This window comes from Bubalus bubalis, chromosome 4 (genome assembly GCF_019923935.1).
Source record: "Bubalus bubalis isolate 160015118507 breed Murrah chromosome 4, NDDB_SH_1, whole genome shotgun sequence".
Lineage (NCBI taxonomy): Eukaryota > Metazoa > Chordata > Mammalia > Artiodactyla > Bovidae > Bubalus > Bubalus bubalis.
The window spans coordinates 13,411,530-13,434,984 of NC_059160.1; the positions used below are offsets into that span (position 1 = coordinate 13,411,530).

Sequence of the window (23,455 nt, forward strand, 5' to 3'; positions counted from 1 at the left end):
CCAGCTCAGTGTCTGTCACCCACCACTGATGGCCTGTCCTGTGGGCTGGGTTCATACCTGTGTGTGGGAGCAGTCCCGGAGCAAGTCATCCATGGCCCCATGGGGCAGGGCTGTCAGGGTTAAGCACTTGTGATGTTCCTGGGGTTCTTGTGGGCCTGATGTCTCGCCCGGGACTGAGGGGACCTCACACTGTGACCTGGCCCTGGGACACACCCATCAGCGTGAGATGCTCATCGGTGTTGGGGAGAGGGGGACCCTGGAACCTTGAGAGCCCTGATCTGCTGGCTGCAGTGGGATGCTTGCCGGCTCCCCGGCTGGGGCTCTGGTTTGTGGTTTTCCTCTGCCGTCACTGTCATGGTGACAAGGCGCAGAAGAGAGGCGGGTTGATGGGCTGGGAGGGAAGGAAAGGTGGGTGCAGCTTGGGGTCTCCTCAAATCCCTCCTTGGGGGGAGGCCAGGCTGGCACGACTTGTCCTGAGCACCCACCTTGGGGACCCTTCCTGTGGCTGCCATGTTCCGAAGCCCCTGAGGCTTTGCTGAGGATTGGGGGGTCTGAGGTGACCCCCTCAAAGGTCCAGCCAGAGTGGGAGCCCCTGAGAGCCTCCCCAAGGATGTTTACCAGAGGGCCTTAAGGCTGAAGGGCCAGTGACCCCTAGTCATCCACTGAGGACCAGCCAAGTCATAAGAGCGTGGTGGGGCTGCTCCCCCTTCCTGTCCTGCTCTCACTCCTGCCCCCAACCCATGGATGCCCCAAGGGGATGCCCACCCAGCCCCTGTGCTATCTGCTCCTGGGAGCAGAGTGCAGCTGGCTGGCTCCCTGGGCCCCGGAGCATCCTGGCTGCAGTGTGAGTGCTGGGCATCTGTCAACTGAGCTAAGCAACGTGAGTGCACCGTGCCCTGGCCGGGCAGGGACCACAGCCTGTGAGCTGGTGGGAGAGCTTGAACTCTGCTCTTAAAGAGCAGAGGGAGCCCCTGAGAGGTTTGAAGCCTGGTGTGATAAGTGCCAGCCTGCTGGCTGCAGCGTGACAACCAAGGGAGGTATACCAGCAGGGTGCAGGCAAAGTGAGAGGGACCCACGGGAGGACTGACAAGCCGTGGTGATGGACTGGAGTCTGGGGGGAGAAGGAACCTTCCTGCCTTCCCTCCTGGCCATCCTGAGTGCCTCTCTCAACAGGAGAGGGCTCCTGGAACCTGACGGAGGCTTCATGGGTCTCATGTACAGGGAGGAGAGGGCTGCGGGCTGTAACTAAATCTCGTTTGGTTGATGCTGATTCACAGCTCCTGAAATGCCTTTGTGTGCTCTGTAGATCCCTCCTGACCACAGCTGTTTTATTGGCTGTCACTGAGCCTGAGCTTTCAGCCTTAGCGAGGCACCACGTCTGGGTGGTCTGGGTGGGAAGAGCTCCGGTTGCAGGGCTGGAGCCTGGGTTCGGCTCCCACTCTGCACGTGGCTGGTGTCCACGTGAGCACTGGGTTCTCACTGAAAATGTCTTGGTTTCGTCATCTGCAAAATGAAGATAATACTATTTTGCAGAATTAAATCCTCAGGATTTAATTCATGAGGATTAAATAAAAGTGTGTATGTAAAGACATCTAGCTTGTTCCCGGACCAGAGTAGGCACTTGGGCAAGAAACTGGCCAAGTCTGGGACCTCAAGAGTCCTCAGACAAGAGGTGGAACCCCAAGGAAGAGCATCCCCTGGCTGAAAACAGGGGATGCAAGAGTGTGATCTGGAGGGGGAGCTGGGGTGTGGAGCAGGGAGAGAGCTCAGGAGGAGACCTGTGGACACGGACATGAGTGGTTCCTCCCCCTCCCTGAGCCTGCTCTGCTCTGCTGGCCCAGTAGCAGCAGTCAATAATCCACGAAAGTCAGATTAAGGGGATGTCATTTTGGACACCAGAGTATCGGCTTTGCAAGTGTTCTGTCTTGCAGCGTCCGGCAAAGACTAGGAGGCTATTGATTTAGCCATCTTGTTTCTGCTGATGTAATGATAGCCGTGGTGGACTAGTGCATCTCCTCAAACTAACAAAAAGAATAAGTCCATGGGTGTGCCTGGGCCAGGCTGTCTGGCTGCCTCCAGGCAAGAATACTGGAGTGAGTTGCCATTTCCTTCTCCAGGGGATCTTCCGAACCCAGGGTTCAAACCTGTGTCTCCTGCATCGCAGCCAGGTTCTTTACCATCTGAGCCACCAGGGGAGTGCCCCTGGATGCTGAGCAGAGGGGGAACAGTGTGGCCAAGCCACACTGTGCTCTGCGGGTCTACTGGTAGAGCCTTTTGCTGCCAGAGAGGTTTCTTCCAGTGGCTGGTGAGTTCAGGGTCCAGACTTGGCCAGTGTCCAGAGCAGGGCTGATCCGACACGTGGAAAGGTGGAGCCATCCCACTGGTCAGCGACGTCAAGAAGCTCCTTGCCTTTTGCCTCCCTCCCCCCACCCCACTCCCCCCACTGGACTCCTGCAGCCTTAGTGTCTCAGTAGATGCCCACTCTCCGTCAGAGACCCCGGATCCTCAGAAGACTCAGCCTTCTTGCTCACTGGTTGGCAATTCAGGAGCAGCATGTGAAATTAGACCTGATCCCCGACCCGTAATCCCTAACCCCCAATTAGGGGTTTGGAGATAGTTACTGCAACATTTACCAAGTCTGCTGGAAACTGTCCCCTTCTCTAGAAGCAGTGCCCAGCCAGTGGGAACAGGAGCCCTCTTGGCTCTGGCTGGCCTGGCTGACGACAGAGGGCAGAGACGTGGACAGTGTGGACCTTGCTGATGGGCAGGGCCGGGCTCACGCTTTGCTGCCCATCCTCTGCAACCCCGGACCCCATCCCCACCCCCCTCACTGCAGCCTCACCTTTCTGCTCAGTCACTGCTGGATGCAGGAGGAAAGGGGAAGCACCCTGTACCACCACCCACAGCCCACCCATCCTCAAGCCAGGGGAGGGAGGGAATAGGGTCCAGCCCAAGGCAGCCCAGCGGCTGCCACCTGAGGCCGGAGCTAAGGACACTGGTGGGCAGGCAGGGGTGAGCAGGGCCCTGACCAGTGTGGTGATGGGTTTCCTATCGGGGCCCCTGCCCCCATCACTTCAGGCCACAGCGGGGCTTCTGACAAAGCAACTGCCGAGAAGGGACAGTGAAGACTGCAGCCCTGGATACCATTCCTTTATTGTCGTGCCCCCGGGATGGACGCGGAGGCTAAGGAGGGGCGTGCTCACGCTGGGGCAATTCCTCTCTGTGAAAATGGTTAAGGCAACGTTTCCGTTTCCAGAATGTTGTGATGACCCCTATCCAATGAGCAGCTGGATCCAGGAGCCCTCCTGATGCTGGGCTGCCTGGGACTCTTGGTGGCACCTGCAGGGGTGTGTCTGGTGCGGCAGCAGGGCAGAGAGGGGGCCCACATGGAACGGTGAACAGAGCACAAGGCTGGGCGTTGTGTGGAAACAGAAGACGGGGGGCGAGGATGGAGTGGGCCCTCCTAAGGCACACAGAGGTGGTGGGAAAACGGGGCTGGGGCATCACTGTCCCTTCCAGGGAGAGGACCCAGGCCCCTGGTCTCCCTGCCAAGGTCACGGACTGGCAGGTACACAGCGGGTCGGGTGCTTCATCCTATGCTCCGGTGAACCCAGTGGGATTCGGCCTGCCGCCTGGGGGGCTTCGGAACCCCGGGGGCTGCGACAGACACGGGGGGTGGCCCCGGGGCCAGGGGCATCACTGTCACCCGGGAACCTGTCAGGACGCAGGCCTGTGGCCCCTGCTGCTGATGAGAAGCCCAGGGTGGTCCAGCAACGGTTCAGAAGCTCTCAGGCTGATCCTGACCAATGCGAAGAACCCGGCTTAGACAACTCCATCACCAGCGTCCCCCGGGGGTGTGCGCACCACCCAGTGGTGATACAAAGGCAGGTGTCCTCCTTAGCCGGTGGAAACCCCGTCCCCTTCTGTCCAGGCTTCAAGTGGCAAACCGGGCGGAGAACGTTTACAAGGCTGACGGGGATGGGAGGTGAGGTACTAATGGTTTCAACTCACTCCCATTACCTCAGCCCCCAAGACGCACCAGGTGGCAGAGTCCAAGCCGGAAACCGGCTGTGGGCCGAGGGTCCCTGGGGGGTAGCACTCCGCTCCTCCTGGGTGCTGCGCTGGGAGCCCAGGGAGGTGCGGCAGCCTGGTCCAGGGGGACGACCAGGGCCGCGTGGACTCCCGTGCCTGCCATGTCCAGACCGCTACACAACCCTGGCTTTCTGGCCAGTCCCCAGTGTCGGGGGACCGATGGATGACCTTTGAGCGTCACATCCTACTCCCTGTCCAGGGAGCTTGGGATTGGGACACCTCCCAGCAGGGACCTGGGAGGGGCTGTCCTGGGCACAGAGCGGCATCCTTGCAGGCAGGATGGGCCAGCCCCATCCTAACCCTTTGTGTGTTCCATGAGAAACTGCTGTTTCCTCTCACATTGTCTCATCTCCCGAGCTGCTGGCACCAACAGGGAGGTCCCAGTTTCAGAAAGCACAGGGCTTTCTCTGCAGTGTGGACCTCCACCCTCTGGGTGGGACCGTGCCCAGGGCAGAATCACAGTTCTCCTACCCTAGCCAGGAGGGCCTCTACCCACGGGGGCGGTGGGAGCAGACAAGTCAGGCTCTCCTGGGCCTCCACCAGGACGAGCCTGTGCAGGTGACACCTGCCCATTACCCCTCCATGAGCCCCCGCTGACCTTGATAAAGTAAGCAGGGACCCCAGCAGGGCACATGTGCAGCCAGTCAGCACTGCCTGACCCACTGCCACCTCCCTCGGGCCCCTCAGGGGGAAGAACGTGCTCTCCCTTTCAGCCCTCACTTTGTAAGATGTCAGCTAACATCTAGCCCTGCAGAGAACTTAGGACTTATGGTCATTTTTGGTTATCTGCATGAATGCAGGAAGTTGGAGGCAGCAAAGATAATCACAGCACCAATTTTTGGGGGGCCTTGGGAATCTGGGGTTGCTGGAAAGCTGGTCTCCCTTAGAGTGAACTGGCATCAGTGACCCCAGGGCCCTTCCCGACAGCCCCAGAGAATCCCAGGGCAGGAGGCAAGCGGTTGCAGGGGGCTGCTCTGCCCTCTGAGTGCATGGGTCGCCCCTCTCCAGGGGTGTGCGGTTTCAGTACAGTGGGGGCTGTGACGGGGGCAGCACTGATCCATGAATCGGAAAGAATACACTTTTACCTGGGAGATGGGCCCAGGTCAGCAAGAGACAGCGGAGGCCAGGTGTGCCCTTTCCAGACTTGACCTCGGCATCATGAGGGTGGGAAGTAGGAAGTGCAGGATCCAGGACCTGGGACCCGGGGGACTGGCATGGGGGTCTCTGCCCACGTGGGACCCTCTGGGGGATCTTATGAGTTGATTCGTGTTCTCCGGAAAACTGCCAGCACCTGTGCCCAGTGTTTCCTAGGGTTTCCTTTCTGTTCTCCGTCCACATTTTGGAAAGTCCTTTCTGAAAATTCCCTGCTTCAAGAGCTGCAAGAGAGAACCTAATGAAGGGACAGTGTCCACTCTGGGAAGCAGAGCGGGGTCTCTGCAGGCCAAGTGCTGGGGGCTGGGTGGTCCAGGAGCACCGGCTCAGGAAAAGGAGGTTCGAGGCAGAGCACCCCTCGGCTCAAGAGCTGCACCTTCTCGGTGGCTCCAGCTTCGCAGGGTCTGTGGTTTGGTTTAATCAGGAAGGATTTTACTCCCACCAACATGAAGGGCAGATGATAGTTTTTTTAAAAAACTTGGCTTTCTTTGAGCATCAGTCCAGAGAGGAGACCCCCGAGGGGCACATGGCTGGAGATTGGGGCTTGGGGTCATGGGCTCCCAGGGGACCCTCCTGAGGAGGGCCTGGAGGCAGGCACCTGCTCCCCACCCTGCCACCACCCAACCCTGCCCTGCAGGAAGGAATCAGGCCATGGGACACTTCTCTCCAGGTGAGATGGTGCGGGTGGGAGGGGAGGGGAAGAGGGGAGGGCAAAGGCCGTGGTCTTCTGGGGGCAGAGCCAACTCTAATTGCCTATTCAATGCATTTCTCAGGGAGCACATCCAGCAGGGGTGGGAGAGGAGTGCTCAGCGCCCATATGGGGGATCACAGGCTCGTATGCGGGCGTCCCAATGGGGGCAAAGTGGCCAGCCCCCGTTCAGGGTTCAGGAGTGGGGAGGAAAGCAGATTTCATCACAGCCCCCCAGGGTCCACGGGAGCCTAGGCCTGGCGAGGTTCGGGCTGTGCTCTCTTGCCCCGGGATTCTGGTGATGAGCACGCAGAAGTGGAGGGCGAGGGCCGAGGGTCCCCAGCCGGGTTGGGGCTGAAGGGGCCATGGTCGCAGTTACTGGGTGGTCCAGAGGGGCTGGGCACAGAGGAGGGGGAGTTGCTGGGAGCTTCCAGGCCAGCTGGTGCTGACCCCACAGGCCTGGCCTGTGGGCCTTGGGCCCCTGAACTTGTGAGGGGCAGTCAGAGCAGAACGCGGTCGGCTGTTAGTAAAAATGCAGTTGGAGCCTCCGGTGCAAGCCGCAGGTGAGTATCATGCCACAAATCTGCGGGGAGAGAGTGCAGGGACACATAGGAGTCAGGAGTCCGCCAGCCTGCCGGCCAGAGCCAGCCTTCCCACACCCAGGAGTCCCTGTGGACTCAGTCAAGGGCAGATTCAGACCCAGGGGGCCTCGGGTGCGGCCTGCGAGCCTGCATTTCTAATAAGCTCCCAGGTGATGTGGGCAGGGGCTGGAGGCGGGGACCACTCTGAGAACCACTAGCCAAGAGCGGTATTTCTCCCACTTGAATGTGCATGGTTGCCCGGGGATGCTGTGGGTTCCAGCCCTGCGGCCTGGGTGAGGGCCTGCACCTCTAAACAAGCCTCCCGTCCACATTGCAGCTCCGTGGTCCCGGTTCTTCTCCAGAGACGGCCTGATTCAATTAGACCTGATTCAATTAGAGGTAGTGACATCGTCACCCCTCATTGCTGCCGAAGCAGCCTTTCTCCAGGAAGGTCTGTCTACATCTAGCTGCTCTCAGATTCTGGAGCAAAGACCAGGGTGTAGAGTTAATTCTTTAGCTGATGTGCAGGAAAGGAAACCGAGGATCCGAGTGGAGGGCCCAGGACAGTCACTAGCTCATCCTGTAAGCCGGCTCAGGATGAGCCCTGGGCCCCGGGAGCCTGCCCTGCCTGCTGGCCGCTCCGTCCTGCCGACTAGCTGGCTGAGGCTGGGCAGTGCTGGGCGGTCACCTTCCACGTCTCACTTGCCGACCTCTAAACGCAGAGGAAGAGGATCGCTGTTCATTTGCCTCCGCCCTCCCTTCCCCCAAGGATGCACTGAGGATGAGGAGGGGAGGATGTGAAGACCACGGAGGCCCAGGGCTGTGACGGTGACCCTGATAAAGATGATGCCGCTGGCTCCTGGCTCCCCGCCCACGGGAGGGGGCGGTAGGGGGCAGCCCACGACCGTGCCGCGGACAGGGGTCCAGAGGGGTTCCCAAAGACGGGAAGCAGTGCCCCGTCTTTCCCAGACCTTTCAGCTGACCTGATCTTCCTGGGATACCTCTGGACACACCTGATGACAGGCTGACGAGGACGCCCCAGGACTGGCAGATACTAGTTTCTCTTCGAGGCTCAAGGAGGGCACAGGGGGTGAGCCCTTCGGTGTCCCCTTCCTCCTCCCAACTCTGTCCCCACGCGGGAGGTTCACCCCCTGGGAACACGGCTTTCAGCTGTCAGACTTGGTGCGAAGAGCAGTGCTAATCCACCTGGGGGACTCAGTCTTGGGCTGAAAGGTGGCTTAGAGCTCATCTCGTCTTTCACTCTAAGCGGGTGGCTGTCCCAGCCATTCCACCCAAGTGTCGGACATGCTCTCTGCCCTATCCCCCTCTCAGGGCTTGATGACTCTTCCTGCAGAGTCATCTGGACCTTTCTGACCCTTGCTGAAGGGGAGGCCAGATGGGAGCAGCCAGCCCAACACAGACTCATGGCTGGATCTTCTAAGGTGCACACCTCACGCTGGGGAGGACCCGGAGGACTGAGTGCCCAGCGCTCTGTACACAACATGTGGCCCCAGGGTGCCCGGGGGAAGGCACAGTGAGATGGACATCAATGAGTGTCCACACACACACACGTGCACACACACACATATACACACCACCCCGATACATGCAGACGAGGCATGGGCACTAACTACCTGGTCCCTGAAAGAGCCCCAGGGTCAACTTCCTGACAGAGGACACAGAGGAATCTGCACCAACAGCTGTGAGCAGAGAACACACAGGCCAGGGCACTGCGGGAGCAGGAGCAGGCGGAGGGCGGGGCAGGGCGGGCTGCTGGGCCCCGCCTTTGTGAGGCCCAGGCGCCTGACCTTGGCGCTGTGGCCAGGGTGCCGGCTGCAGACGGTGTTCTCATTGTGCTGGGGTGCAGCCTGGCCTTGGACCTTTCAAAGCTCACCGGGTGACCCCAACGTGCAGCCCTGGCTGAGGATCACAGCCTGGAGGCTCCGGGAGGCCTGTCCCTTCTTGCATCCTGGCCATTTAGCCTGCCAGCATCTCTGCAGGCAGACCAGTGCCTGGTCTGCGAGTCTGGGAGGCAGCACGCGGTGTCTGGCTGAAAGCAGGTTTGCTCCGTTCATCGTCGTTTCCTGCTTGGTCTTCAGAGAATTCATGAGACATCCAGGAACCGCAGCCCCTCCGTCTCACTGAGGTGCGCTTTCCTGGAAAACCACGGGAGGCTATCTGGACCGCGGTCACAACAGCTCCTGCTTCCTTCCATCAGGTCAGCTCTGGCCTCACGCTGAATAAACTGGGCTCCTGGGTGAGATTCCCACCGATGAGAGAACGTGCTTGCTGCGTGCTAAGTCGCTTCAGTCGTGTCCTTGCAACCCTATGCACCGTCGCTCGCCAGGCTCCTCTGTCTGTGGGGATTCTCCAGACAAGCATACTGGAGTGGATTGTCATTTCCTCCTCCGGGGGATCTTCCCAATCCAGGGATCGAACTCACCTCTCTTACATCTCCTGCATTGGCAGGCAGGTTCTTTACCACTAGGTGCCACTGGGGAAGCCACGATGAGAGAACACTGCTGCTTAAAAAGGCTTGCAGACGTCCCACTCCTCCACGTTACAAGTAAGGGAACTGAGGCTCTGGAGGGAGGGTGGCCCCCTCAGATCACGGGGAAGAGGAAGCTTTGTCTACAATGGGGGCCTCCGACTGTCAGGCATCACCCTCCCACCCCGTTCCTGGAGGCAGGGGGACAGGACATCTTGGCCTTGTATCTCCTGAGCCTGGGGATTTCCAAAGTGCCAGGTCAGTGTGAGTGGGGAAGGTTTCTGGGTGCCGGGTGGAGAATGACAGCCTGGGGGCCCAGCTGGCCTGAGCCCCTCCTCAAGGTCGGGTGGTAGTTCCAGCACTGGACGGCAGGGGGCGATGGAGCCTGAGGCTTGGTTGCTGTAGCAGAATGGATGGAATGGACACAGAAAATGGGCCAGGGATGGGTCCCGGGTGGTGGCCCAGAGACGCTCTCTCAGGGACAGGAGCACATTTCTGCAGGGCACTGTGAAGGATGAGTTGCCCATGATGGAGTCAATGCGGGGCTGTGGGCACTGCCTGGTGACCCGACCTCCTTGGAATTACTCCTACGGCTGGACTTGCCTGACCTCAGACTTGGTGGTCATCCCATTCCATGCCCTTGGCCTCACTGCCCTTGTCTTCAGCTTCAGGCTTTTGAGGGCAGAGGTCAGGAGGAAATAGATGGAGAGTGAAGCCCAGATCCGGTCAGTGTCTGCAGAGCAGGCCCCCAATGCCTGAAGTGGGCAGGATGTGTCCGGAAAGCTGGGGTGAGGGAGGCACAGCAGCGGAGCACCCCCTCCGCAGTCAGGCTGGCAGCTCCCGGGGGTCAGTGCATTGGGCAGGAGGCCTGTCTGGGTAGGTACGAAGGAGCCGTGTGAGTGCCCCCCAGACCCGCTGCACCTGCACTTGAGTCGGGGTGAAGGGGACGGGCTGGTCTGGCCAGGAAACCACCAGCTCTCTTGAGAGATGCCATGCCCGCGTGGAAACGATAACGTGGTGGGTACTGTTTCCCGAGCAGCTGCTGTCCGTTTGCGTGAGCTGAGTGATTGACGTGCACACTGGTCACTGCGTGCGCCGTGCCCTCTGGTCACTGATCTGGTATGACCAGCCCCGTTTACAAATAGGAACTGAGGCTCAGAGATGGAACAGCCAGCCCTAGGTTGGCTGGTCCCCTCCAGAGGGTGCACCATCTCTCACCCACCCGGGGTTGCAGCCAGGTCCCCTGGGTGCACAGATGGAGATGGTGATCAGAAGGAACCCTACCCGGGGAGGCTCTCAAGCTAACGACTGCCACCACCCCAACTCTTTCTATGGACCCTGCATCAGGGACAGAGCCTGGGAAAACAAAGGATCAGGAGCCAGGGGCCTGGGGCCAGCTCAGGGAGTGAGACCCTCGGGTCATCGGCTCTCTGATCTGCTGGCCTGGATAAGCTCTGGCCGTGGCAGGATTCGAGGAGAGCACTCAGGGAGGCCTTCCGTGAGCCAGGTACCCCCTTTCCTACCAACACCTCTCGTGGCTGGGAATGAGCTTCTTGCTGTAGATGAAGGCCCTGAGGGGCGGGGAAGTGACCTCTCAAGTCGCACAGGAGCAGGGGCTGGACGGGACGGGTCCTGTGATGCCGGCCTCTGCTCTGACCTCCCGGGATGGGGATTCGGGGGTGACACTTTGTGGTGAATCAGCTCCTCTAGCTCTGCCGGGCGAGGTGGGCCTGCAGAATCCTTACTCACTGCATCTGCCCCTCCTGAGTCCACTCCCCCCACCTTTGACAGGACCCCTGGGTGGTGGCTGGGAGAGGGGTGTGAGTGATGAAATGGAGCAAAAGCATCAGTCATCCTTGGAGCACAGAGCTGGGTGTACACAGGAGTGCACACCCCCCCCCCCATGGGTACACACACATCACACACACAGAGGAACGAGTGCGCGTCCATGCACGAACGTATACACACATGCACAGCACGCCTGAACACATACGTGCATCCATCCCCGACCACGTACACCTGGGTACATGCAGACACACCCACGGACCCCACGCACACCACAGCAGGCCTGCGTGCACACACAGAGTGCATGCACATACCTGCACCCACACTCCCACTCCTCCCAGGTCTTTGTTCCTGACAAGTTCCCAGGGCCTTTTCCTTCACGTTTTCTGGGGGAAGAGAGTGACCTTGGCTGCAGAGGGGAGAGATGGGAGAGGAGAGGGCAGGCTAGGCAGGAGTGGGCAGAGGGCCAAGAGCTGAGATCTCAACCAGTGAGAGAGGGGTTCGGGGCTCCAGATACCACCCCCCCCCAGAATCCTCACTCCAACTCACCTGCAGGCAGGCCACCCCGATCCCCACGGCCCCCATGAGCAGCAGGTGATCAGCCAGGAACTGCTCCAGCTTGCTGATGCAGCCTCCCTGGAAGGCAGGTAGGCAGGTCTCACACACACACACACACACACACACACACACACATGTTGGCCGGAAGTAGGTGAGGATGGGGAGGAAAGGCTGGTGGGGGCTGCTCCCCGCTGAGGGAGGCCAGACACTTAAAGGGCCAGGTCTAGCCTCTCAAGTGCCCGTGGGCTTCTTAGTGACCCAGGGGCACGCTATGAAGTCCCCAGATCTCCCTGGAGCAGCTGCGGCCCCCAGACTTTGTGGGGACCTTTGAAGGCCCACAGCCATCTTGTGGTCAGAGAGTAAATGTGATCTCCACCACTCCGCCCACCTGCCCAGCCTTTCTGGGCCCCGTGGGACAGGGCACTCACCTCCACCTTGTAGATGTTGGAGGGGTGTGCCCGCTGGCCGCAGCGTGCCACCACCGTCTTGCAGCAGCTGTCCGGCACCCGGCGGCCCTCAGCCTCTGGAGACAGGATATAGCTGCTCTGCAGCCAGTCGGCTGAGCTGTTGCTCCCGCAGCATTTGAACTGAGGGGGAGAGGCAGAGGCTGCAGGTGAGGAGGGAGCCTGGGCCCCCCGCCAGCCCTTCAGTTACAGGGCCGCAGGACAGTGTTCAGATCCTAATCTCATCCCTATTTGCTGGAGACGTTTCGCTTCCCCTGTTTTGAGCAGGGACCTGGCTCTGGGTGGACCTTCTCTCTAGGCAAGTGGGGAGCTGGCTGCAGGAACCTGATGGCCACCTCTTCGGGGCACCCTTGTCCTTTAAGGAGATTGTGCTGGGTGTCCTGGGGGCAGGGAGGATCTGGGAGAAGATGGGTGGGGGGTGGGTGCTGGCAGGTCCTCGAGGGAGGAGGGCTGTGTATCCCTGTGTGGCAGGCCCAGGGTAGCACCAAACCACCAGGGCATGGGCTCCTGGTCATCCAGGGAGACAGGACCCCCAGGACAGGGACCCAAGCCTTGCTAGAGGCTCAGGTATCCCCGATCCACACCTCGAAGCTTCAGCGCCCCCAGACCTGCAAGACACAGAGATGTCCCAGAGACCACTGGATGGGCAGATCAGTGCTGGCAAGGCTGGTGTGCATGCTGCATAAAGCCGAGGTCTTACATTTGGATGTGAAGAGCCATGTGTGGCCACTGGCGACCATGTTGGCCTGAGGTCCACGTGCCCCTCCCCTACCTCTGCAGGACTGCGGGCCTCACTGGGGGATTGCGAGTCCCTTCTTTGCAAGGAGAGAACCCCTCCATCCCCTGAGTTCTGCCTGATGATAACTGGGAAATTCTTACAGCTGCTCTTCTGAAACACTCTGCCTGTTCCAGTTCACTCTCCAGGAGCCGCAGCCGTCAGTTCCCCAGGGAGGAAGGAGGAGGCCCGCTGACGGGAAGAGCCTGGATCCTGGCACGGCCAGCTTGCTGCCCACCAGATACCCAGAGGGGAATGCAGAGGAAAGGGAGGAACGGACGAACCAGGACCCAGGAAGCACTCTCATGTGGGAGGGCCTTCTAGGGGGCCTGCGGTTAACGCTTCCATACCCTGTGACGCTTCATTTCAGAGACGTGGCAAGTTAGGCTCAGAGAAGGCGAGTAACTTGCCCAGGGCCACACAGATGGGCAGGGACAGAGACAGGTTGGGAACTGTGTCTGCGTGGCCTTCAGGCCCCAGGGCGATGCTTACATCCTGCTGTAGACGGTCCACAGACGCTGTGATTTCTGCAGCGCCCGGCTGCCTGTAGTTCTCGGCCAGGGTCCGGCTCAAGTGCTGCTTTAGCTCGTCGCTCAGCTGAGGAGCATGGAGAGAGACAGTGCATCAGCAGAACCACCCACCGACTGCCCCCAGGCCCCTCTGAGGCCATGCCTCCTTCATCTGGCATCTCATCCTTAGAGATGCCACTCAGGTGTCACCTTCTCCAGGAAGCCCTCTCTGACTGCCCAGGACCAGGGGACCATGGGAAGGAGGCTGCACGGAAGGCAGGATCTGTGAAGATGGTGTTGCAAAGGCTGTTACCCTGTGTCAGGGCGGAGTGTGATGGATGGAAATGGGAGACAGGTGGGGGACCACAGTTCCAGGCTGGTGGGATGGCAAAGGGGAGGCTGGGCACTAGGTGAGTTTAGATAATCCTTTGGTACCCAGGGATTGGTTCCGGGGCCAGCATGGGTCTTCCATGGATGCTCAAGTCCCTTATATAAGATGGTGCAGTGTTTGCATATCACTTATGCGCACCCTTCAGTACACTTGAGTCATCTCTAGATTACTGATAATACCTAATGCCATGTAAACACTGTAGAAACAGCTGTAAATTCAATGTAAATGCTACATAAACACTTGTGCATGGCAAATTCAAGTTCTGCTTTAGGGAGCTTTCTGGAGTTTTTTTCTGAATAGTTTTGATCCAAGCTTGGTTGAATCTGTGAATCTGGAACCCATGAATATGGAGGGCTGTCTGTATGTGTTGGTTTTCATTTTGATTACAAGGTGATATTCAAAATAGGGCTTCCCTGGTGGCTCAGTGGCAAAGAATCTGCCTGCAATGCAAGAGACTCAGGTTCAATCCCCAGGTTGGGAAGATTCCCTGGAGAATGGCAACCCATTCCAGTATTCTTGCCTGAAAAATTTCATGGACAGAGGAGCCTGGCAGGCTACAGTCCATGGGGCTGCAAAGAGTCAGACATGACTGAGCACGCATGTGTGCATTCAAAATATTTACATCGTTATCTGAGGATATCTGTCAGTCACATGGGCGCTGGTGCGAAAGGACAATCTGTCTGTATGAGCTGAGTATCACCCCTGAGTCACAGAGCACCCAATGGGAGGGCTCTGACCATCTCTTCCTTGTCCAGAGCAGGCAGGGGAGGCCTGGGACCACCCGTGTGTGGCTGCCTCCCTGCCCCTGTGCGCCCCTCCCACTGTGGTCCCTCCTGGGGGTGCTGATGGGTAAAGACAAGGACAGCGTTCCACTCACCCTCTGGTAGTACACATGGGCCAGGACCCCTGCCACCAGCTCAACGAGGAAGATCGCCAGCAACAGGCAGAAATACTAGAAGCAAGGAAAGAAGGCAGTCGCCGGGGGAGGGTCAGGCCTGGGCGGCCAGCTGGCCCCTCAGGACCCCTGACAAACACTTCCCCAGAACAATGGGGACCCCCCGTCCCTCACAGCATCTTCTGGACACACCCACCTCTCCTGGCTGTCAGCCTGGAGTTCCCCTCTCAACCCTTCATGCACTGATCTGCTATCCGTTAGTTAATCCATCCACACAACCAGTGTTGGTTAAATACCTACCATGTGCCAGGTATGGTAGAGTAAGGCAATTATTGCCCTCAATTATTGGTGGAGGGGACAGATAAGTATGTGATCACGACGTTGTGTTATAAATGCTACTATGGGGAAAGCTCTAGAAACTATGGAAGGCCCAGGTTGCAGGGAGCAGTCAGAGTGGGCTTCCTGGAGGAGGTGACACCTGAGTAGTATCTCTGAGAATGAGATGCCAGGTGAAGAAGGGATGCACATTCTAGGTGGAGGGGAGAACATGGGGAAGCCTGGAGGGTGTACAGCGCTCGGGGGAGGTGGGGCTGGAGTTCAGGGAGTGGCGAGAGAGGCAAGGCTGAGTATATAGAGGCCGGCTGGGCAGCAACAGCTGAAGCTGGGAAACAGCAAAGCGGAGATCCTGGGAAAGGTGCTGCCTTGTCTTTTTCCAGCCCTGCAGGGCCCTGCCAGGGCTCTAAACCCCCCTCAGCACCACTCTGCACATCACAGCCCTGCCGGCTGGGTTCCAGGCTGCGCACTCGCAGTGACTGCGGGAGGATGGGTCTGCACCCCTCTCCTACCCCCGCCTGGTGTCACTGCCTGTCCTGCAGTGTTCTTGCAGGAGCCAAGGGGTCGGGATTGCCTGCCAGACCCATGTGGCCGGGAGGGACAGGGAGGGGGGCTGAGGGAGGATGGGCAGGAAGGGGCCGCTCCCCCAGCCCTAACTGGTGCTGCCTCCTCCTCCGGGGGGATCTGCCTACCCATCGGCCACTGGGTCACTGGACTCCAGGGAAGGCTCAGCCTGGGGGTGAATGTGGGAACCAGCATGCATCAGGCAGGGGACGGGAGGAGGGCAGGAAGGGGTACAAGTGGGAAGGAGACCACGCAGGGCCTGGCCCGCGTGGGGCCAGTTCTGGGGTGATGCTGGTCCACGGGGCTGCAGGGCTAGCTTGACCACCTCCCAGCCCCTGGGGCAGCTGGCACAGAGGAATAACTTTCCACTGAGAGCCAGGCTTCCATTCAGGCTGAGTAGATCACCCCCTTCCCCACAGCCATCTTCCTGGGTCCCGCCCTCCCAGCATCAGAGTTGCCAGCAGGGCCCCAAGTATGGGTGGGTGGGGCCCAAGGCAAGAGCACAGCAGGGGTCCCTGGTCCCCCTTCTCCACCCACCCCCAGGGTCAGGCTGGAGGCTGCTCAGAGGTCTGTGGATGCGCCCTTGCTGCTAGAGGAACCTCTGGGATACGGGGCCTGGATACAGGGCCTGGAAACCCAAGCAGCAGTGATGGGATATTGGCTGACGTCCAGGCTCAAGTCCAGGCTCAGCCACTGGCTGCTTCCACATGGGGGGCCCTGGTGCCTTTTGTGAAGCGATGATGTGGCACAATGAGTGGGGGCTGGAACCAGCCTCCCCACCCCCCTAAACCCAGGCAGCCAGGCCTGTGTGGCTGAACCAGTGGTTGGGATGACGGCGCTAGCCTGCCACCCCCTCCACCCTCCTCTAGCAGGTGAGAGCCCCTGTTGCCCTGCCTGCCTGGCACCGAGACCACCCTCCTGCCACCTGGCCCCTACTCGCAGTGACCGCTCCCAGGCTTCCTGAGTGCACGCCGGGGCCCTCGGTGCTGGGAGGTCCAGCGCCCCTCCAGCCACGGGTCGTGTGGGAGGGTGGACTGTGCTGCCCCGGGGACATCACTGCCACAGTTGCTCCCGAAGCCGGGCTGGGGCGGAGGGCTGATGGGGAGGGAGGGGACCCAGCCACATCCTGACGCGATGGCAGGCTAAATGTGTACCTGCCAGTCACTCAGAACCGCCCTGAGGCATCAAGCGGGTGTCAAACGTGTTACCCTACCTGCGACCTGAGAGAGCTGTCAGGAGGGAGGGGAGTGTTCCCAAGAGGCTTCCAGGCTCCCTCCCACCGGTGCCCCGGATGTGAAGATGCCTCTGCAAGGGGAGTGAGGGCCCAGCCGGGGCTCAGGGGATGGACAGCGGGTGCCAGCGGCGGGGTGGCAGGGAGCAGGGCGCCGGCTCCAGGCAGCAGCTTTGGCGGTCGCAGGCGTGTCACCTGCGCGGGGGAGGCCCTGAGTCACAGCTCAGGGTGACAGTCCCTGGGGTGGGAAAGGGTCGTGCTCGTTGGGACCCTCCTGCACGGAGATCCTCCCACACAGGGAGCCTGGCAGCCTGGCTTCTAGAGCGGGGCTGGCTGCGGCCTGGGCATGAGGGGCCAGGCTGGGGCGGGGGGCTCTGCCATTGGGGGCCATGAGCTGTAACACGCCTCACCTTTGCACCCCGTCTCGCACTCCACCACGCCTGCCCTGACTCCCCGGGTCCAGCCACATCATCTTAGCACTCCCACAGCACAGAAGTCTGTGTAGACAGTCCCTGAATCCAGGCCCAGCCTCCCAGTCTTTCTTCGCCCTGTTCCCAGGCCTCCCTGGCCTTCCACATGCAGCTCATCACAGCCCCACCAAGAGCCCACCCTGGGTCCCAGCCCCAGCGCCTCAGCGCTTCACCTGCCTCGCTTCCTGACAACAATGGCTGTTTTGCTTCTCCCCTTGACCGGGCCCTGGTCCTCCACTGCGGCTTCCCCTGCCCACCTCCTGGTCCTCAGGCAGGAGTCCACAAGTGAGTGAGTGGCCTCCACTGGGTGAGGGGCGCGACTTCACCCGCCGCTCCCTGGAGGCCGCATCAGCGCTACCGCACTCTCCCCAGGTGGCCGTGAGCCCCTGGGGGAGTGGGCCCCTCTCTTAGGCTCCTCTGGCTCTTTCTTAGGGCCTGGTCCAGAGCTGGGTCGCCAGGCTCGGAAAACAGCTCCAGAAGGAGGCCTGCAGGTGCGCTTCTCACTGAGCGCGCCTGTGAGAAGGGGAACTGGCCGCAGCAGGCAGCCCACACGTGGGGGCAGCAGCTTAATCCTTTTCTGATCTGCGGATGGCGTGAAATTGTTGCTTTAGTTTATGCCAAAGTTTCTCCACCTGGTGTGATTATGCCCCCCCCCAACCCCGGGACAACTGGCGATGTCTGGAGGCGTTTTTTTTGTTGTCATAACTCGGGGAAGGAGTGCTGTTGGCTTCGAGTGGGTAGAGGCCCCGGGGACACGGTCATGGGGCAGGTCCCATGGCAAAGATGATCTGGCCTGAATGTTACTGGTGCCAAGGCCGCTGAGAAACCCTGACTCACACATTTACCTTCAGGCTCTGAGGCTGATGCTGGGACTTGATTTGCATGTGTGCCTCTAAGTACTATGGGAGACATGGCAAAAACGCGTCTGAGGAAGGTTGTCTGGGCCCTGAGAAGCCTGAAACAACACAGACAGAAGCAGGTGAGGGGTTTTACCCTGCGCCTGCCTGGGAGGGCACCTTCACAGCAGAACGTTGCTGACCATGATTCAGGGCAGGATGAGGGATGTCCACATGGCGTCAGCTGAGGGCACCTTGGGACCTGGAGTGCAGAGAAGATGTTGCTGTCTGGGGGACACTCTGGGGTCCCCAGGTGGGTCCTTGGGAAAGGGCTGGCCCGGAAGGTCTGTGTATAGTGCTTGATTCTGGGAAGCATGAAGAAGGTCCTTAAGCTACAGTGTGTCTCCTTTAAATTTGGTTTGCTGTTAGTTTGGAATTATTAACAAAAGGCAGTAAAATGTTCTTCAGATCCCCTGTGAGTCATTTGCAGAAGTCACATTTCAACATGAGTCAGGACGTAATGGACCCCAAGCCCACCATCCCCAAGGGGCCCCCAGAATTAACTATTCACGGGTGCCGCCTTCTCAGGAGCAGGGGAAAGGCGGTTTTTCTATATGGGAGCGATGGGCAGGATCCTCTATACCACAACACCCCCCGCAACCCCAAATTAGCTCTCCCTGGGCAGAATCTGTGCTTGATCCACCCAGATGCTCCCCAAGCACACACAGCAGGTGCTCCCTGCGCGACCCTGTTCGTCACACGGCTCTGTGGCCCCAGCGTCACATATGCGTGTGGAGGGGCTACAGTTTGGCCGAGGTCACACCGCTAGCATGGAATTGACCCCAGGATCCCGGCTGCAGAGCTTGGTGCTGACCCCACTGGCTCCCCTCGATGGCTGATGGCATGGGGGGGTGCGGCGGGCGGATGGGCTGGATGAGCTCATGGTGGGGGGCCAGGGTTAGGGGGACGCCGGGCATCAGGAGAGGGTGGTGACAAGAGGCAGAGGGGAAACTGGGCACAGGAGGGTCTCTCTCCAACCACCACTCAGCCCCCAGCCTACAGCGCCCTCCGGGCAGGCCAGGCACGGCCCCTCCGGGCAGGCCACCTCCTCCCTAAGGGGCCCTGAGCCTTCACGCCTGGGCTGGAGTCACAGCCACGGCTCTGATGCCTACGTCCGTCCCATTCACTCTACTCAGCCCAGCCTGACCCTCCGAGTCCAGTGACTGCCCAGCTGAGCTACACCCCTCGTGCGCACACCGGGCGTGCCTCAGTCTCTGCTGGTCCTGCGTGGGTTTGCTGCCCTGACCACATCTGTGCGTGCAGCTGAGCGCCATCTAGTCTGGGCTCAGGCAAGGCCTCCACAAAGCCCTCCCCAAGCCAGAAGGTCCTGACCGTGACCTTGTAACCACACCCTTCCTCCTGACCCCGTCTGACTCCCGGGACTCAGGCCTGTCCGACCCCCAGCGATGTTCGCCCTCCGGCTCTGACCTGCATCTCGTCCTGTCCCCCTGCTCCGCAGGGTGAAAGGAACGCACCCACACCCACTCCTCCCAGACCCCTACCCCTTGCTGAGTTTTGTGACCGCCTCCCAATTCTGTACTCAGCCCTGACCCCCGTCCTTCCAGAACTGACCCCCCAAATCTTGGTCTGATAGAAACCAGTAATGAGATTTCCAAGGACAGCTCTAGGAACCTCTGCCCCAGAGCCCTCCATTAGGACAGGCCCCTTCCAAACACGCCAGACTGGAGCCTAGTCACAGAATGGACCAGCCTGCTAAGACAGAACAGGACCCAAACATTCACCTCCACCCTGTACCATCTACCAACATTTTTTTTTTTCTTTAATTCTCTAATGGAGTAGTTTGCACTGGAAGAAAAGGTGGATAGTTTCTAAAGCTACGGATCCCAAATGAAGCTGAAACAGCACAACCCTTTCTGAACCAATCTGATACCTTCTTTAATGAGAGACTCCACAGGAACCATGCAAAAATATTCCTCCTTGTGACATTAAGGTGATTAATTAGCAAGTGGGTTTTCAGATGGACTTACCCTGCCTGTATCTGGGGCAAGCCGAACCCCAGATATAGTTTCTGAGGTGGATTCACTGGTGCCCACGAGACCGGGCAACTTAGTCCAGCTGGTGCTGTCCTTGAGGTCAGTTTTAAGAATGTTATACCACTGGACTTTGGGAATTTCTCCCTGGGACTGCTTCTGCCACAAAGACGGGGGTTTGGACAAAGGTTTTCTCCTCTGTCTCCTCCACCATCAGCACAGTCAGGGATGGAAACCAAGCCACAGCTGGCTCGGTGTCCAGGCAGGTGGAGATACTGGCCGGCTTAACTCAGAGACAGTCTTGACTCTCTCCGGTGGGGAGAGAGCAGAGTCAGGTGCAGCTGGGCTTAAGTCTCGGGAAGAAGAGCCGGCCCGCAGCCCCCAGCTTGGCTGTGTGATCTGATCATGGCCATGGGAGGGTCAGAGAGCTTGGAACAGCCAAAGAGGCTGGACCGGAAAAGACAGAGCCAGCTGTTTGAGCAGCAGTGACCTCAGGCCACGTTATTTGCTGGCAATTAACTGCCGGCTGGAGGCAGTCAGGGCTTGGGGCGCAGCTGCCTACTTGTTCGTGCAGAAAAATGAGGATGTGGATTTTGGAGCCTGGAGCCATTCCAGTAACAAAATGTCACTGTTGGAAGGATGAGGGTGACCTCTACCCTGCTGGCCCCAGCCCAGCCACAGTGACTCCACCGGGCCGGGGGCTGCTCTGCAGGACGCCGGGGTGTGCTCTGGTTCCTGTCTGATGCTGATACCCGAGCTGGCCTGAGAGGCTGGGAGCAGAGAGAGGGCCAGGCTGGGAGGGGAGTTTTTCCTCTCCACATCAGCTCTGCTCCACGGCCAGCCCTCGCCAGGCCATCCTTGCTGGGCACTTGCTTGTGAAATAAGGTTTGGGTAGAGCCCTAGACCAAGGCCACAGGTGCAGAGTGCCACACCAAGGTCATCTCCAGAACTGACAGAGGCCCATAGCAACTGTTGCCATGAGCCCCCCTGACCTGCGACCCAGGGATTGAATCCCCGTCTCTTGCATCTCATGCATTGGCAGGTGGGTACTTTACCTCTAGTGCCACCTGGGAAGCCCCAACTATGTTAGACTCATCTCCAACTCAGCCGAAGCCCTTCTCTGGTGCACTCACAGCTGACCCCTGCACCCCAGCGCTCTGCAGCCTGACCCCCACTTCCTGGTGGGCCAGGTGGCGGGTAGCCAGGTGACCGGCCCCTAGTCCTCACCTCTGTGTTTCCCTTTGCACCCAGAATGCCATCCATGGACCCCGAGTCACGACAAGCTGAGTACCCACTCCCTGTGTGGGAGCCCTCCAGGAAGTGGGGACAGAGGCGGCTGGGACAGGGGAAGGGCCTGGACCAAGCCAGGGTGATGGCCGTGTGACCTCGGGCAAGTCTGTTTTTCTGGGGCTGCGGTGCGGGTGGGGTGGTTCACGCCTTGGCCGCCAGGGAGCCCCTTCCTGTGCAGCCCCTAACCTAAGCAAGGCCAGCAAGGAGGAGGCTGACAGGAGGCTCTGAAAGGAAGGGGCTGAGTCTCGCAGGCGACCGACCATGTGCTGTCCTGGTGTGGTGCAGAGCCAAGTTCAGCCCAGGCCCCAGCTGGGAGACTGGGGCCCTGGGTGACTGCATGGGGCACCTTCTGGATGGCTCCTGGGGCTACTCGTACCTAATTCCCCAAGAGCCTGGCGAGGGTCCTCTTGCTCACTCCCCGCCTCCACTGCCCCAAATCAAGCAGATAAGCAGAGGTCCTCTCTGACGGGGCAGAGTCAGGGTTCCCCAGGCCTCGGCTGTAGGACCCATTCCTTTGACACACACAGGCGGTGACACCAAGATCAGAAAGTCACCAACGGACGAGGCTGTGACCACCTGTCTGGGTGACTGGTGGGGCCCTGACAAAGTAAGGAGTGGGTGAGAAAACAGCCTGGGGAGGGACTTCCCTGGAAGCCCAGTGGTTAAGACTCCATGCTTCCAATGCAAGGGGCACAGGTTTGATCCCCGGTCAGGGAACTAAGATCCCACATACCACATGGGGTGGCCGCCCCACTCCTCCAAAAAAAAAGAAAGAAACTAGCCTGGGGAGGACATGGTCAAAACCCTGGACATGGAGATCCAGGCACCCTTTCTGCCACCCTGTCCCCTGCTTCTATTGAGAGAGTGGCCCAGCCAAGATGTGGGGACCCTGGGAGTCATGGCCCTAAGAATAACGCAATTTATTTAGGCTCCTTCTCAAAGGAGCTGGTGCCGGTGATGCAAATGATAATTATAGCCACACTTGATGATCTTTATATAATGTGGTGACTCGTTTCCTAAGACCTAAAATACTGTCTTGTTCTCTTCATGCTTCCCCCCAGCCCCCCGTATGGGGATGGGGACATCAAGGTGGCCGGGAGGGGCCAGGTGACTTCCAAGACACTTTCTACTCCAGCCCTGACTGCCCGGGTAATGAAGCCCAATGGAAGCGCTGCAACTTGGGGTCCCCTCATTTTCAAAACTGGTTCTAGAACTTCTTCCTTCAATTCCCTCTCCTAAGTATAAAAGAAGCTGTGATGAAGACCCAGCTGAGCCTGAACCACCCATTCTCATCTTCATCTGACTGAAGATGTGAGCGTTCAGAGCCCACATTCAAAACTCTAAAAACATCCCTTGCTTTCGATCAGGGTAGCATCTGTCTTGGTCATCATCTTGGACTGGGCTGGCCTGAATGACCCGGCTCATTCACGCAGGCTGCGCTAAAAAAGAAGAGCTGGCGTGAATAATTTAAATCTTGCTCCCTTTCCCCTTCTGCAGATTTCCGACTTCTCGCTGATCATGATTTCGGCACCAGCGAAGACGAACTATTCCTGTCCCTGATGAACATTTCCTTCTGGGGAAAGTGACTCTGAGGGGCTGCAGATGTGCTGGAGGAAGGGCTCGGGCCGGGACAGATGCCGTGGGAGCCGGCTGGCCCTCGCCCGGCAGCTCGAGGGGAGCTTTTGATGTCGGGCCCCTTCCTCGGCCTGAGCTAAGCTGGATGTAGACTCTTCAGATCCCTGGTCTTTCATCTCCCCCTCTCCTCTTCAGGGACCGCTTTCCACTCACTGCACTTCTCCTTTAGCTGACTCAAGGCTTCAAAAGGAAGTCAGACACGGAGGGGGAGAGAAGAAATGAAACCAGGAAGGAAACTCCAGAAACCACAGAACACTTTTAAACTGCCTTAAGCATCCCCGCTTGCCTCCAAATGGGAGCCTGGGTTTTAAAATGTCTACTTGGGTTAACCAGAGAAAGTCTGACAGCTGTCTTCTTGGTTAAAACATTCTGATGCTCAGTAATTCAGGGGCTGTGGGCCAACAGGTGGATGACTCAGGGTCTGCCCCCTCACCTGTGTTCAGTCCCCAGACTGGACCCTTTCAAAGGTCGGGCAGGGAAAAGCAAAGAAAGAAAACACCAAGTTTTGAGGTTTGCTGTCTGTAAGCCCCGGGCTCCACATTCCTAGATAGGTGTGTGTGTGTGTGTGTGCGCGCACAAGGGCACTTTCTCCTGACCTCACTTTCAAGTGGACACCTCTCTGAAGTGTCTGGTTAGTGATGCTGGGGCTAAGAGACCATCGGTTCTG

The 23,455-nt window shown here is 59.2% G+C and overlaps 1 protein-coding gene across 4 annotated transcripts in view; it reads right to left on the minus strand.

The window, feature by feature from the left end:
* Positions 1–3,135: 3,135 nt before the first annotated feature.
* TSPAN11 (tetraspanin 11) overlaps positions 3,136–23,455 on the minus strand; it is a 64,284-nt gene continuing 43,964 nt past the window's right edge. For 2 of the 4 annotated variants that reach the window (XM_045165251.1, XM_045165252.1), the window contains 5 exons: positions 14,361–14,435; positions 13,076–13,180; positions 11,773–11,931; positions 11,336–11,422; positions 3,136–6,515 (listed from right to left, as the gene is read on the minus strand). In XM_045165251.1, coding sequence (XP_045021186.1) covers positions 6,456–6,515; positions 11,336–11,422; positions 11,773–11,931; positions 13,076–13,180; positions 14,361–14,435 — 486 coding nt within the window. In that variant the 3' untranslated portion in view covers positions 3,136–6,455. Of the gene's footprint in view, positions 6,516–11,100; positions 11,173–11,335; positions 11,423–11,772; positions 11,932–13,075; positions 13,181–14,360; positions 14,436–23,455 lie in introns of all 4 variants that reach the window. The other 2 variants (XR_006640912.1, XM_045165253.1) reach the window with 2 other exon arrangements.